At 45.1% G+C, this 15,658-nt stretch overlaps 1 protein-coding gene across 3 annotated transcripts in view; it reads left to right on the top strand.

Moving 5' to 3' along the window:
- Positions 1-15,658, top strand: part of TMEM39B (transmembrane protein 39B) — a 90,781-nt gene that overhangs the window by 28,513 nt on the left and 46,610 nt on the right. Inside the window, exons 2-7 of one of the 3 annotated variants that reach the window (XM_069622492.1) lie at positions 7,622-7,802; positions 8,711-8,930; positions 10,605-10,688; positions 11,501-11,655; positions 12,255-12,591; positions 13,075-13,262. In XM_069622492.1, the coding sequence (XP_069478593.1) occupies positions 7,675-7,802; positions 8,711-8,930; positions 10,605-10,688; positions 11,501-11,655; positions 12,255-12,591; positions 13,075-13,262 (1,112 nt within the window). In that variant the 5' untranslated portion in view covers positions 7,622-7,674. Of the gene's footprint in view, positions 1-7,621; positions 7,803-8,710; positions 8,931-10,604; positions 10,689-11,500; positions 11,656-12,254; positions 12,592-13,074; positions 13,263-15,658 lie in introns of those variants that run through there. The other 2 variants (XM_069622494.1, XM_069622493.1) reach the window with 2 other exon arrangements.

Below are 15,658 nucleotides of genomic sequence, written 5' to 3'. Positions count from 1 at the left end.
TCGCATAACGGATTTTGAAGCAGAAACTGGCTTGATCAGTAGTACAGGGTAAACCATGCAAATTAAGGAAGTCTTTGCTTTTGGTAATACACCAAGAATAGGGTTAATGCTGAGAAAGCAATCACGAAATTAGAACTGGAATATAGGGACTGGTTGAAGTTCTACAGGCATAAGCTAGATAATGACGCGGCACAAGAAATGTTGAGATATGTCAGTAAATTTAACATCGCTGATTTTTGGAAAAGCTATCAATCCGTTGGATGGGAGGAAGGTAAGGAGTGCGGAAGCGCTAGATCATGTAGTCTCTGAGGGGGTATGGAATGACTACATGAAGGGCAAATTCTGCACATCAGAGATAACGCCTTGTAATTTTGTGAAATAGTTGCAGAGATGGGATTTTAATTGGAACGGCTACATTTTTTTTGTTTTCTTGTTAATTACTAGATCTACAGGGTCTAAAGCCGCAGGCCTGGATTGTGTGCCAAATTTGATGTATGTTGGATAGCCAATTTGGGGCAACTGTTTTATGTCTGGGGTTCTCCATTGTGTAAAATACCCTCCTCTTGGAGAAAATCCTACTCGATCCTGTTATTTTAAAAACAAAAGGATGCAAGATATCCGGGTAACTATAGATCAATAACAATGTTTGACTCCCCTCGTAGCTATTCACCGATTTGTTATTAAAAGATCTTTCCTCCTGTGCTAATGGTATAGGTAAGCCTATTAAATACCTAATGGGCTTTGTAAAAAATAGCAGGACTATGTTGAATGGCTTTTTGATCCAGTTGCTGAAGACAAAGACACAAGAGCAGGATTCCTCACCCGGGTATATTGCTAGCGTCTATTTGGCTAGTGCTTTCGCCAATGTAAATAGGACACACTTGTGGAATAAACTCCATGGATGGGGCATGCTGGGTGGTTTGTTGCAATTATTAATGGCATTTCCTCCACTAACTTCCAGGTATGCTTGGACAATTATGGTAAATTGGGCTTTCCCGTCGTACGAATATTGGTCTCAGACAGGGATGCGTTCTCGCACTCAGTCTTTTAAATGTATATCTGGCCGAGAGCCTTGAGACTTTTGCAGACCACCCACCCAGATTGGGCCAATTGAAAATCCCCATATTGCTCTTTGCAGATGATATCCTGTTATTTGATAGGACACTCTTGTCAAGAAATGCTTTGGCACTCTACTTGTGGGAGAACAATCTAGTCCTAAACGCCAGTAAAACGGTGATAATTACTTTTCTAATCTAAGACTGAGGCAGGCTGACCCATGGTTTCTCGGAAATAAGAAACTATAAGTTGTTAAAATTAAATATTTTGGATTCTTAATTGAGAGAAGGGGAAAGTTTAGTAAATTACAAGCCAAATTACTTGCCCAATGTAATACTGCAGCTACACCCTTATCCCGATTATAATAACTGCAAGGTTTTACTATCTTTATTACATGGGCTAGAGTTTATGAATCTGGATGGGAGTTGATCGAGAGTTTAGAAAGTCCATTCTGGAAGGAATTGCTAAAATTACTAATGATTGTGCTGATTCGGCATGAATTGGGGCTAGATTTGTGGCGGTAGGTGGTGCAGATTGGCAAGCTGATGATTTATGGAAAGATTTTGGTCCCTCCCGCATGGGATCCTTGTTTGAGGACCTAAAGAGAGTCCTTGATACAGGGGCTTTTGGTCCCTTACAAGATTTTTGTTGGGCGTGTGACCTGATCTTTGACAGCGTGGGAATAGAAAATAGCAGCTTTTTCGAGAGCCCTCGCAATGTTTACCAAAAAACAAAATTGGATCAATGGAGTGGTGACCAAGATCTGCTGCGTAAATATAAATCTCATTCTGAGGTGGCAAACCAGTATTGGCCCTACCAAACCGTGCCGGAATATTTCAGGACATTTCCTGACCCTAAATATCGTGCAGTGTTTATGCACTTATGTTTCAATCTACAGGGGATCACTTGTACGCTTGATGGATATGGATGAGGCAGAATCGGAGGCAGGCGAATAGAGGAATGGTCTTGTAGATGTTGCAGTGAAAGGACTATAGAGTCCTTGAGACACTGGGCTATGTCATATTCTGAGCTCTCATACCTTAGAATTAAACGTTTTGGAAGATTTGTGACTCAACTCAAATTTGGATTCCATTTGGTTTTGGAACAAATTGTTTGGGGCCCGGGGGCAAGATCCTTCATTGCCTCTTACACTTGCGCGTTTCCCAAAACCGATTCATGTTGTGTTGGCAGAAAATGTTTTATTTATAGCTGTTTGTTTTGTATGGGTGGGAACAGATTGAAATGTATTGGATGTGTCTGAATTATAATGTAAAGGATGTGTATTGTTTTTTAATTGTGTTTTTGATTTACTGGTGCATTGTTATTTGTGTCAAAGTGTTACAAACTAAAGAGAGACTTAAAAGAAATAGTAATAATTTGGCAATCCGAGATACAGGCTGTTTGCATAGTCTAGTTTGGATAGTATTAGAGAAATGATGGCCATGGCCCTGTGGGTGAATGGTGGTAAGATGCAATGTAGCGTGCGCAGCAGGGATAGACCGCTTCTGACTTTATGGCTTTGACCCGTGGATCAATAGTGAGAGTGTTTTTCCCTTTTCATGTCAAGATGTCTTACCATGGTTGACTGGTTTGGGCAAGTTCCCATCTTGTCAAGCCACGGGATTGTGGTGGAGTTAAAACCTGTAGGATTATAGAGCATCCGCTCTGGTTTTGCTGTGTTGACTTTGTCTGTTTGCTGTCATCAGTGCATCCACCTATGCATATGGTGATGAGTGGGTCACAAGTGTGTACATTTGTGTTCTTCACAGTTGTAGCAGGAGACTCCTGATTTATTGATATCAAGTGGGCATGTAATTTATATGTTGGAAAGTAGAGGTGAGAGTGGATCGTTGGGGTGCTCTGCAGGTAAGTGGACAAAGCTTGGAATTGTAGGGGCCCATGATCGTGTTTTCACTTCTAACCATGAGGAAGGAGGTGGTCCAGTTTAGAGCTGATTATTTATAGCAATATCTTCCCGTCTTTTTAGGAGGATCTCATGACTGATGGTGTCAAAAGCTGCTGAGATGTCTAGAAGGATGAGTGCACTCTGAGTTTTCATCTGCCTTGTTTTTAAGTGCCTCCCAGATGGAGCAAAGCGCTGCCTCTGTACTCCTAGATGGTCCAAAACCGTGCTGTGCCTCATTCAGAGGTTGGTTTGTTCGATGAATTCCCGGAGTTGGTGATACATAAATGTTTCCCTATGAAAAGCATGTTGGAGATGGGGGGGGGGGGGTCATAGCTGGCTCGGTCACAAGGGTCTGCACTGGTCTTTTTGAGCAACATTCTGATGTATGTAGATTCAACTAAGCTGACACTCTTCTGGTGCTGATGGAGTCGAGGAGGATGGGAAGATGGGCTGAAGTCTGGAGATTTCATGATTGATTAGGGGGGGGGGCATGGACCCTCAGCAGATCCTGATGGGTTGCATTAGTCAATGGTAGCTTGTAGGTCCTCTGCAGACAGAGATGGATAGACAATGGAGAGGAGGTAGTGGGAGGTATTGATGGGATCTCGGAGGCGTGTGTGTGCGCGAGCCTCCTTTATTGTCAAGCTGATCCTGGATGTCTAGGATCTTTTGTTTGAAATATGTAGCAATCTGGTCACGGACGTCTTGTGTGGTGACAGGAGTTGCGTTACAAGCTGTAGGGTTTTTGAATTAACTGATCTTATACATTTCCTGTTCGCTGTGATGTGACAAATCGATGCTTTTGAAGTAATGTGCTTTCGTTGCTTTGAGTGCTTCAGCGATGTAAATGCGTAACTGTTGATGCTAGGCGAATTTGGTAGCGTGTAGAGGTTTCTTTCTCCAGATTTGTTCTGTTTTCTTGCAAGGTTTTTTAGGGGCAATGCAGTCCAGGCCTGGAAAAATGCAGTTGTGAATATGGTGAAGTTTTGCGTGCATTGTTTTTGTGGTCCGTTTGGGAGTATGGTAGACGTGGTTGCTTCTAGTCTTTCTAGTAGAGAGTGGAGGTGCATTTCTTTTCGTGGTCTGTCGTGGTCGATGGTTATTTTGAAGATCCTGCCAAGCGTGGTGTCTGTGAATATTTTGGGGTCTGTTAGCCCTGATGGACATCATCCTGGATTGGGAAATTGTCACCAGCCCGGCATGCCTGGATTAACTCCAATTCCTGGTGGCATGTACACCAAAAGGGGAACAAATGTACCTGGTTAATTTATATAACGGCCCCGTTGTCCCATACGGCCTAACTGGAAACAATCCGAGATCTTGTAACCACTTGGGTATGCCCAGAGAAAAAGACCCATGTACTAATGATTTTGGTACACAGATGAGTACAATTAATCAAATCTGGCGCAGCGCTAGGTGTCCATGTATTCATATTAAGTTGTTATGGATGCCTTTTATCAATACAGTCGAATCAGTCCTGTGATGTACTAAGTAGCAGGCCAAACTGTGAGTCCATTACGCAGCAGGGGTTAAATAGAATTCACTTCTATGATGGATATGCATGGTTATTGTATAGAAAGCCTGAAGTGTGAGACCAGCATAATGTTTCAAAGTGGCACCCCTAACAGAGTCTATGTGGTCATGTGCTTGCTATGCAGGCAATTACAAAGCGTGAAATTCAGTTATGTGCTGGGTATGCAATGATCGGTATGTTGAGAAGTCGAGTTGTTTGGATGTCTATGCATGTGGCAATAGTTGGCTGTGCAGATGTATTTAGTCTAGACAATTGCTAGCCATGCAGGCTAAATACAAGTGAAACCATTTTTTAGCTAGAGTTGCAAGCAATCCACTGTCAGTCTAGCTATGGGTTATGGGATCATCGGTGTGATGAGCTATGGAGATTTATTGGTTGCTAGCAGATTCACCCTGAATACTTTGCCAGTCTAAACACAACAAGATGGTGGTCGGAACTTCAAGCAAAGAGTGTCAATTTGGCTTTATAGGGTAGCAGTATAGTTGGCTATTACAGATGTAGTGGATGTTAAAACAAAGATTAATTCTAGATATTTGCTAGCCATGCGGTTTAACACAAATAGGTCAGACAAACAATCTAGTTATATGTTATGGGGTCAGCAGTATAATTAGCTGTACTGATTTAAAGATTGTTGTGTTAGCTGTTGTGTTAGCTAACGCAATGTTTCTATACAACTTATTGCCGGTCGTTCAGAGGCCGATATTCCAAGCTCAACAGTTGTGGTATGTTTACACTGAGCCAGATGACCAGTGTGTGCGCCTGATGTGAGCTGCAGTGTAATTAGCATTACACATGTGTGGCTAGCATAATGTAAATCGGGTTTCCAAACACTCACTGGTGTACATACAGATGCATACAGCGGCACAAAGAGAGCAGGTTCAGACCAGCTATGTTCTAGGGGTGTGGGGGAAACCTTAGGCATTGATTCACCACCTTACCTGAATGATGAGTTTTCTCTGCACAAACGGTGGTGGGACTATGGAAAGGGCGGGGGCCCAAAGCCCAGGCTGACGGGAGACCCCCTTTGCCACTGCCCTAGGAGTGCTTAAGCCTCAACTAATTGCTATGCAATGGGTGAAGAGAGGAAAAAAGCAGAACCGAACAAGGGACAGGGCCTCAAACTGTGCCCTCTCATAGCAGTCAAGATTAATACATCTCCAGAAAATGACAGTAAAACACAGATGCATCCCTCTAACAGGGCACCAAACGGGCCCTAAAATGATTGTGGATTGTGTGAAGTCCCTTTGTAGGATAGAGACATTGTATGTTTGAAGGGATATGTTCATGTTTTCTGATGCATCGTTGGATTGTTAGCACAGCCCCACTTGATAGTATTCGTTCCCTTGGGTGGTATGCGGTGAGTTTCCCTTGGATATGTTCCACAGCCGAGCATGGAGCATGATACAAAGTCTTTTGAGTTGTCGTCTGTCCTTGACAGTTAGCCAGTGGGGCGTTTATAAGGCTGGTGTGTTGTGGTCTCTCCAGTTGAGTCTTGGGAGCATTCTTGCGGCTGCATTCGGGACCCTAAAGCTCCGTCTGTAGGTTTTCCGTCAGTCTGGTATATTCTGTGAGTGTCCTGGCGAGGATGGGTATTATCCATCTGATAAAAACACTTCTTTAACATGGTGCAGACTTTGGTGCCAGGAGTTGGTCTAATGTCCATCAGAATGCCTTCATTCTGGAGCACTTTCAATGTTTTGGGGGCAAGTGCTATTTTCTGTAGGCCAGGGGTCAGCAAGTTGAACAGCTCCAGGTCTTTTGCTCTACAATTCCCATGATCCATCACCATTGACATGCTAGCTGGCACCGATGGGGCTTGTTCATAACATTTGGAGAACCAAAGGTTGCAATCCCTACACCATGTATTAGTAGTTTAGATGATTGTTAGCAGGGCAGCTAGTGATTTGTTTTTTGGGGTTAATTTTGAGTTGGTTTCTGGTCTTCTAGGAGTTCCCTTGAATGAGGCATCTTGTGAGGTCTGTGTCGTTGTGAGCTTGAAGATGTGTATCCTCTGCGTAGTGAGGCCCCGTCTTTTGATGAAGTTTGTTAGTGGGCCCATGTACATGTTGAAGATGGTTGACAGGATTGACTCTTGCAATACTCCTGGGGTAATGCGTTGAATGCAGGATATATGGGATAACATCATGGTGTCTGTTCGCTGTGTACAGTTCTGCACAGTCCTGCTGCTTGGCCCGTTTTGATTAGTGGTGGTTTGTTCACTGTGTTGCATGCTGTGGAGATATCTAGGTGTATGCGGGCTGAGGTGACGGTGTCCATGTTGGCCTTTAGGCGGTCCCATATGGAAAGGGGTGCCGATTCTGCCCCCTTCAAGGCTCCAGGATGTTGTTGAACTGACCATGCTGCAGGATTTGATGGTCTATCTAGCTCGCCAGGAATGGTGTGTTGGAGATGGGAGGACTGTTGATGGGGGTTGCTGGACAAGGTACATGGTACTAGCTATGGGCTTGTGACGGTTGACGAGTAAGAAATGCGGTGTCTTGTGGTAGGACTCCTTTTTACTAATGATGAGGTCATTGGTTTCCAGGAGTGATTTGACAGGTTTTCTTATCGGAGAGATCCACTTGGATTCCTCGGCCGGGTTGGGGGGAGGGGTGGGGAACGTTACGTTTCAATGGCGAGTCCACTTTGTTGCTTATCCTAACTAATTTGGCAAGTCAAAGTTCAGTCATGGGTTGGAAGTTGTTCAGCTCAGGTGGGCTTGTGTGCTTGTGTGCGTGTTGTATATATTAGCAGAGTAGAATCCAATGAAGAGCATGTTTGTTTTGGTAGTTTATGTAGTGTTAACCACTGAATCTGAAATTCCAGAATCTGCATTCGTGCCCCCGGGGACTGTGCTTGGGCCATATCCTAGAGCCCATAGATTGAGTCTGAGGAGGTCCATAACGTCTGTATCTGTAGACTGTACTTACAGCGCTGATAGCGTAATGCATTGAAGGAGGTCTTTGTTTTGTCGTCATTTCCCTGGCCGCCTAATTTTGCAGTTCCACTTGTGTTGGACCTTCCTCAGCAGGAGGATGCCAGAATAATCAATACAGCCTACAAGATTTTCTTTTTCAGGGCCTGGATCCACTCGGTTAAGTGACCAGCTCTCCCTTTCTCTGTAGGGTGAATTCAAGGGTGGAGGCATACCTGGCCCGCACCTGCACACCGTGTTGTTATGGCAGGTGGACGCCGGGGGCCTAACAGGACGTCGTATTGTCGCAATCCTCTCTGTGAAGCCGGAGCTGCTGGCGGCTCTGGGCACTCCAACACGTCCTCCGTCACTGGAGTGCGGTCACGTACAAGGTGAGCCTCTATCCTTGCTAAAGTAGGACGGGGTGTCCTCTGTGTCCCTGTAGGAAGCCGAGGCATGCGCTCTGACTCCGTATTTGGCCCTCTGGTCCCAGGCTCTCTGCTGTTTTCAGGGTATGCTTCGTTGACCTGCTTAGTTTTGACACATCTGAAAGTGATAAAAGAAAAGAATTGTGTGGCCTAGTCCTCATCCTACTGCATATGCACTTAAAGGCCATTTCTTTTTTTCTTGTTTTAAATTCCAATTTCATTAATTTTTAAACACATCTTTAAACCCCCTTCGTGCTCTCTGCTTACGGGGAGTACAGCAACCTCTCCAGCTTCTCTTTCACGTTTCTCTGCTTATCAGATGCTGTCTCTTGCACTTCATCATGCCCCTCTCTTCATTAAATGCTCCCGCTCTGACCTTTGCACCATGTCCCTCTATTCGCCCTACGTCTCCCCTTTCATCTAAGCGGGGTCTCTCCATCTAACTACTCTTCCACTTCTGTTCGTAACTACCTGGTTTCTCCACACCTGACTCTTCTATCCAATTGACCAGTGCCTCCTCCTGCTGTTAGTGCCATATATATATATATATATATATATACCAGAAGGTTGCGTGTGCTGTGGGCTTTGCAATCTCACTTTGTGGCCTCCTTGATGACTTTGCGTCTCCCATTTCCTGAAATAGGAATCCATGGTCGTGCGTGCGTGCGTGCGCGCGCGTGTGCGTGTGTCCCTCTTTTTAAGTGCACCTGGGATTTGTGCTGCTCCTGTTCAGGGTGTATGTATGCCTTGATCCTTTTTGACCCTTGTCTAACCTAAGCCATGACCGCAGCGTGCCCCAGCCCTGCAATCTGAAGTGCGGGACCGAGTCAGTCCTCCATCTGCATCCCATGTGTTTTCTTGTTCTCTTGTAGGAGCGGCCCCGGGACCGGCCTCTCCAGCCCTCCTTTGGCTGCTCAGACCGTGCTGCCGCTGCGACACTCTAAGATCCCGGAGCTGCCGCTCGAGAGGAGCCTCCTGTTTGAACTGCAGCTTTTCTTCTGTCACCTTATTGCCCTTTTCGTCCATTATATCAACATCTACAAGACGGTGTGGTGGTACCCGCCATCGCACCCACCGTCCCACACTTCGCTAGTAGGTGTCTACTCGTGCATGTAAGCTTCTGCGACGGCGCGCAGCCTGCTGTGTCTCACATTTCTGTGAATGATGCTTACTTTACTAACCCTAATCGTCCACATTGAGCGTCCCTTATTATTCTTTAAACAGTCTGCATCCGAGAACTCGGCCATCTTCTACAGATTGGCAGCTATTCTATTTACCATCTCTCCAGGTACCAGCACCCATCACAACACACTGCTTTGATAGTTTCCCCACAAATCTCTGCCAGGTGAACCCCACACTCTGCACTTACACATGAACCTAGTGGGTGCCCACCATCCTGCCTAACCCTGACAGTGGTGACACATGGTTGGGTGGCAAACCAGCACCTCCTATTATGCCCAATTGGAACATGTGTTTACTAGAGGCGCCACTTGTCAATTCCACCAGATGATAATTGGCCATTTTTGCTGCAAGCATAGTATTTGCGATAAATGTATGTATGGCATTTACTTTAAGTAGGATACACCAACTTGAAGACCACGAATGGCTGTCATTTCATATAGTTAAATATAGGAGCAGATAGGCAGTACCTGTGTGAACCATTGATGGGCGCAGGGGCAGTTTTAGATATAGGTTCTGATTGGGTAGCAGTGGTAACGAGCCCCTACATTACTTTTTGTCCAAAAAATTATTTAGTGTGCTGTTATAGCCTGGGGATGGAACTGCTTTGCTGCTGTGGGCAGAGGAAGTCTGGACTGGGGAATAGGTGCTTGCGTTAAGAAGGATCCGTGCAGTTCATGGACCCATTGAGAGTGACTAGGGTTTTGCAAAGAAACGGAGAAAAGCTGTGATACTCCAGATATAAAATGTGACGTTACTAAGAACAACTGATAACATCAGACGCTTCCAGAGTCACTGCAGAGCAGGCTGTCTTCACATGAGCCTGACCCACCCCCTGATCCTTCTGTTGGCTCCTTCACATCATCCCAACCCTTTTTACCTCCTTGCCTTGTTGGTTTGTATCTGCCCTGATCCTACTAGTATGTGCTCCACTCTGATCCTACATGTACGCCTTCTCACCAGTGTGAGGTCTAGTTCCTCTATGTATCTGCCGACCTCACCCTTATGGCATCAACATGCTATTTTGCCATTGTGTTACATACCTACGCTCTTTCTAATGGCATAAATAGACTCTCATCATTGTGGTAAATTCCTGGCCTCTTGGCTTGCACACACTCCCTCGCCATTGTGGGAGGTACATTCCTTACCCTTCTGATATAGATTCCTCTTCAGATTTCCATCTGGGGCTACACCTGGCCCCTCTCCCGCAGGGGTCAACACCTGGCTTTAGTCTCCTGGAATGCATCTCCCCTGGTACCTTCATCACCTATATCGTATGATGTAGGCACCATCCGCCACAAACACACATCCCTGTAGGGTCCTTCAGACCTGTACTGAATAATGGATACCAAGAGTGTTGTAGCCTTTATTTATTTTTTTTATTTTATTTTATTTATTTTACATTCCCCTGGTGGACTGCTTTATCACCCTTCTGCCTTTTGTCCCTCTGCTCCTGCATCACCACGAGTCATTCATGCCCAACACCCCTCTTTTTACAGTCTTCTTGCCATCCCGTGTCCCTCCCATCGTTCCCTTCTATCCCTCAGTGGGATCTCTTATTGTGTGTTCATTCTGTTTTTTCCCCAGAATTTCCACCTGATTGACTTTAACGTGCTGACTTTGACCACCATTGTGCTGGCGCGGCGGTTGATTGGGGCCATTGTGAAGGAGGTAATGGTGTGCCACTCCAGTGGGGGGGGGGGGGGGGGATGTGTGTGTATAGATATATATATCGGGTTTGCATTCTCATGTGTAGGGTGTGTGGCTGTAAGATTCACCGGAACTTAAACTGGCCTTTCTAAGGTATGAATTGTTCAGAATGCTTTGTTGATGCATTGTCGCGTTGACTGAGTTGGCTCGTCTTGGGATCATGAGTGACTGCCAAGGCATTTCACATTGCCATTGTGCCTTCAGGATGTTCTACTTTGTGAGGCACCATTGTGTCCATGTTAAGCATGTGCTTTAATTCTCAATTTGTTGAAATTCATACTGATTATCTTCCTGCTTCCTTCCCTGCCTCCTGCCCTCCTACCCACCCGACGTCTGTCTTGTCTCCATTGTGTGCCCTCCACCTTTCCTCTGCCTTCACCTTCTTCCTTCTCCCACTTCTCATTATCTTCTGTTCTATCCCTCCCCTGTCCTCTTTTGCACCTTGCCCCTGTTTCTTGCTTCTCCTCTGTCACTCTTCTTATCCCTTCCCTTCCCATCCCTACTCTGCTCGCCTTTCTTCGTTTGCTTCCCCCTCTTCATTTGCCCCTTTCTTTCAACCTTTGTGCCTGTTTCCCCTGTGCCTACATCCCTTGCCCTCTTTTTTTAAAATTCCTGCCTGCCTCCTTTTCCTTCCCTGTTTCTTCCTTCACGTGTCCCCCCTCGGTCCTCCTCCTCCTCCTCTCTCCTTTTTCTATCTACTGCTCTGTTCCTGATTTTACACTCCCTCCGCAACCTCCTATTCTTGCCACTCTCCTTTTTCTCTCTACACCCAGGCTTCTCAGAGTGGGAAAGTCTCGTTGCCACATTCAGTGTTTCTCGTAGTGACTCGATTTGCCATACTGACTGGGACAGGCTGGAGCCTGTGCCGCTCCGTCATTCACCTCTTCAGGACCTACTCGTTTCTGAACCTCCTCTTCCTTTGTTACCCGTGAGTACCAGTACCGGGGATGACCAGCGGTGAGTGGTCCTTCCCTCCCCCAATCTGTTTAGGGGCTAAGCAGGAAACGCCCTAGAATAAAATTTCTCTGTTTAAGGTGCTTAAGTATTTCCAAAGGATTGAGCCATGAAACAGCGACACTGTTCATTGATCGGGATGGGGTGGGGTCCTTCATCTGCCCTGGTCAGCGCTATTCTTGGATCTAGTCTCAGTGAGGACTCTGGTTTATAAGCATGTTTTCCTGCCTTCACATGTAGTTCCATGTAGCTGCTTGCAGGTGTGACGAGCAAGCGTGAATATGGAGGGTGAGACAAAGCATAATGGGAGCAAATGCAGGGTCCCTACAGTTGACTTGAGAGTCCTAAGGTATGCGATATGCAAGAGCACCTGAATGCCTGCACTAGGACTGGCACCTTGTGGGTATGAATGAATGAGCCGACCTGTATGTACGAATGACTGGCACGTGCCGAGGATCAGTATAGATTGCGCCCTATGAGCCGTGTAGGTGTGGTGTAGAGCATGTATGACGTGTGAGGGCATTATGAATGCACTGCTATCTCTGAGCCTGTTTCCTCTTTGCCTCTCTGCAGCTTTGGCATGTACATACCTTTCCTGCAGCTGAACTGTGATCTGAAGAAGTCCAGTCTCTTCTCGCACGTCTCCACCATCGGCCCCAGAGACACAGAAGTGAGCACCAGCCGGGGCAAAGACTACTTGACTGTTTTGCTGGAGACCTGGCGGCAACATACCCGGCAAATCTATGGCGCAGAGGCTATGCCCACGCATGCCTGCTGCCTTTCGCCTGACCTCATCCGCAATGAGGTGGAGTACCTGAAGGTGGACTTCAACTGGCGCATGAAGGAGGTGCTGCTGAGTGCCATGCTCAGCGCATACTATGTGGCCTTCGTGCCCATCTGGTTTCTAAAGGTAAGTCTTTGGTGCCTGGCCCTCAATGAACATTGCTGAACAGCTGAGCAGTGCTGGACTTGCTGCCCTCTGATGAGCAGAAACCTGTGTCCATTTACCTTCTGCAAATACCCAAACGAGGCAGTTCAAGGACCTGCCTTTGACTGGCGCACAGTGCCTTTCCGGTTTGCGCCTAATTATCTTTTGCAAAGAAGATTCTATGTTAGTAAATTGAAAGCAAAAACCTCCATACGGCACAAACTTCAATTGTTCTTACTGTAAATATCCTGTCGAACCTATGCAAACCATGCATCATTTAGAGTTGCACATTGTGCACATTTTCACATGGTACTGGGCCACAATTTCAAAACACTCTGCAGCTCCAGCTTCGGAAGTTTTTTGGCGCTATTTATGCCTTTCCTATGTCTAAGCTCGATGTATCCTTTCAGGTGAAAAACGAATCCATTGTCTTTTACTGCTGTGACTTCTCTTTCCATCCTTCAGAACACGCAATATTACGACAAAAGATGGTCGTGTGAGCTATTTCTCCTGGTGTCTGTCAGCACATCTGTGATCCTAATGCAGCACCTCCTTCCAGCCCGCTACTGCGACCTCCTGCACAAGGCTGCAGCTCACCTGGGCTGCTGGCAGAAGGTGGACCCGTCGCTGTGCTCCAACGTGCTGCAGCATTCGTAAGGACCACTCTAGTTCCAGGACTTCAGTTTGTATGCAATGCATGCCTAGAGCTAAGGGAATGCGCCCTGCACAATCCCTCACCTGTGTGTAAAGTACATGGAATAAAGGTTCAATGCATGAATACAAAATACAATTCCTGGAGGCGTCAGTTTGCCCCCAGCATTTTCATATATGTGTGTGAAATGTGGATCAAAAAGTGTGCTTGGAACAAGTATGCATAGATTTTGTGCACACATACATTACATTTTTGTTTTTTAAATTCGCTTCACCTTTGCCACATATGCTCAGGACTGCTATCACTCTGCGCATATCTAGTTGTAGCTTCCTGTTTTATTATATGGTTCGGCCGGAACAAGAGTAGTTAATGTTCTGCCTTGGCGGTCCTTAAATCTCTGAGCCCCTTCCTTCATGTGTCCAAGCGGTTCATACCACCAGCAGTTCAGAAAGGGGGGGTAAAACCCCTGCAAACAATGTAGCTGTCCGCTACTTCCTGTAGAGCAGCTGATTAGTGTACCATTAAGTCTGCATCGCGGAAGTGCAACAGAATTGCTCCACAGGACATCCAGAGTAATCCCTAAACAGATGCTGGTAAATGTTTTAACATGAAGATTTACCAAAATCTGAGCTCACATGCATCTCTAGCATATCCCTTTTGTAATAAAAAGAATAGATTGGAAATGTCTCTTTCCACTCAATAGTTTAGTGAGTGAGATGGATCGCAAGTGTTCATCTCTTCTGCCCAAGGGGCATATCCCCCCACACCCCCAACCCCTGTGAGGTTAGGGAGAGGAGCCCACTTCGCAAGACAAGAAAATATAAAATGGAATGAGTGGAACTATAAAAACCAGAGAAAGCAAATAACAAACAACCTGGTCGGAAGACTGGTGTCATTTTAAGAAAGAGATTTGTTCCAGTCCTGCAGTCGGGGTGGCATCAAAGAAAGTAGTTTACAGGGTTTGTGCCCCATGCATAAAAGAGATTTTATCAAACTAGGGGGGGGGGGAGCCAACAGACACTGGGTACTAAAACCCTGGGAGGAAGGGCAAGCACCCTATATGTGTAGAGTTCAAGGCTGGAGAAAGTACAGCCCAGAAACACATGAGGAGAAAGACTAGATCTTGCTCACAAGTGAGCAAGATAAAATAGCAGACCGTCTCAGGAGGGAATCCTTGGCAAAGAAAGCCTAAAAGGGTATCGAGGCAAACGTAAATTAGGAAGGCCTGAGCAAAGTGACTGGGAAGAATATATATATATATATATATATATATATATATATATATATATATATATATATATATATATATATATATATATATATATATATATATATATATATATATATATATATATATATATATATATATATATATATATATATGATAACGAGTGTGAGAAAGTACTCGAAGGAAAAGTACTCAAATACTAGTGACCCAGAAAGCATGCAACCCAAGGGTCATTTTGAAGAACTATAAGACTTGGAAGAGATTATCAATGAAGAATGCTGAGAATTATTGAAGCCAAAAGGAAACCTGTACATATAAAGACTTTCCAAGAAGAAAAGACCAGGGGAAGAAGAGACATGCTCTTGGCTTAGTTCTATTTAGTGGTAGGGTCAGTATGTTTGGACGGTGGACATTTTACTTTGGTTTCCTGACCTCTGACGAGCACCTTTTAGTTCCTTTAGATAGGCAGGCTATTCTCAATAGAGGGAGAGAGAGAGAGGCATTATTCCTATAATATTTAAAGTGAGTTCAGAATGTAATTAATTATCTTGGATAGACCTGTTTTGGATACTCTAATATTTCTTCGTGTTTTTTGAACTCTTGGTTTTCCGGATATATTTCCCTTTTTGTAAATCTAACAAAAAGGGGGTTGGTTTCTAAAATGCTCCTGGCCCACGGTCATGTAGATTGTAGAGTTATTAAAACACTCCAAAAATGATAATCAGACGACTTCACTAGTTCTTTGACAACCTCCATAAATTATACATTCTGAATTATTGCACCTTCAATTCTGGTTATCAATCAAAACCCACTTGAGCCTACACGTGTTACGAGCTTAGCTCTTCCTCAGTCCTCTTTAGACTAGACTGGCAGTATGTACATTTGAAAACGCAAATTCGGGTAACAAAGGCAATTTCTGATTCTCTTGAAGACAACACATCTTGTTTTAGAGTTGTACGGATGCCGTACAATGAGCTATATTCAGATAATCATGACCTGGGCATTATGAACCATGTAAGTTGGCCTGGATCATTTCCAATTTCTAATCGCAAACAAGTCCCAGTATAGATGTTTTACTAACTCCTCATTACAGTATACATGCTAAAGGGGCAGGCACATTTAAGAAACCAAACAACCCCATTTTTGTTTGGCATACTATTTAGAGACGT

This window comes from Ambystoma mexicanum, chromosome 11, assembly GCF_040938575.1.
Source record: "Ambystoma mexicanum isolate Mex_15411 chromosome 11, UKY_AmexF1_1, whole genome shotgun sequence".
Lineage (NCBI taxonomy): Eukaryota > Metazoa > Chordata > Amphibia > Caudata > Ambystomatidae > Ambystoma > Ambystoma mexicanum.
The sequence above is the reverse complement of the archived record's forward strand: the minus strand, read 5'-3'. Positions and strand labels throughout refer to the sequence as shown.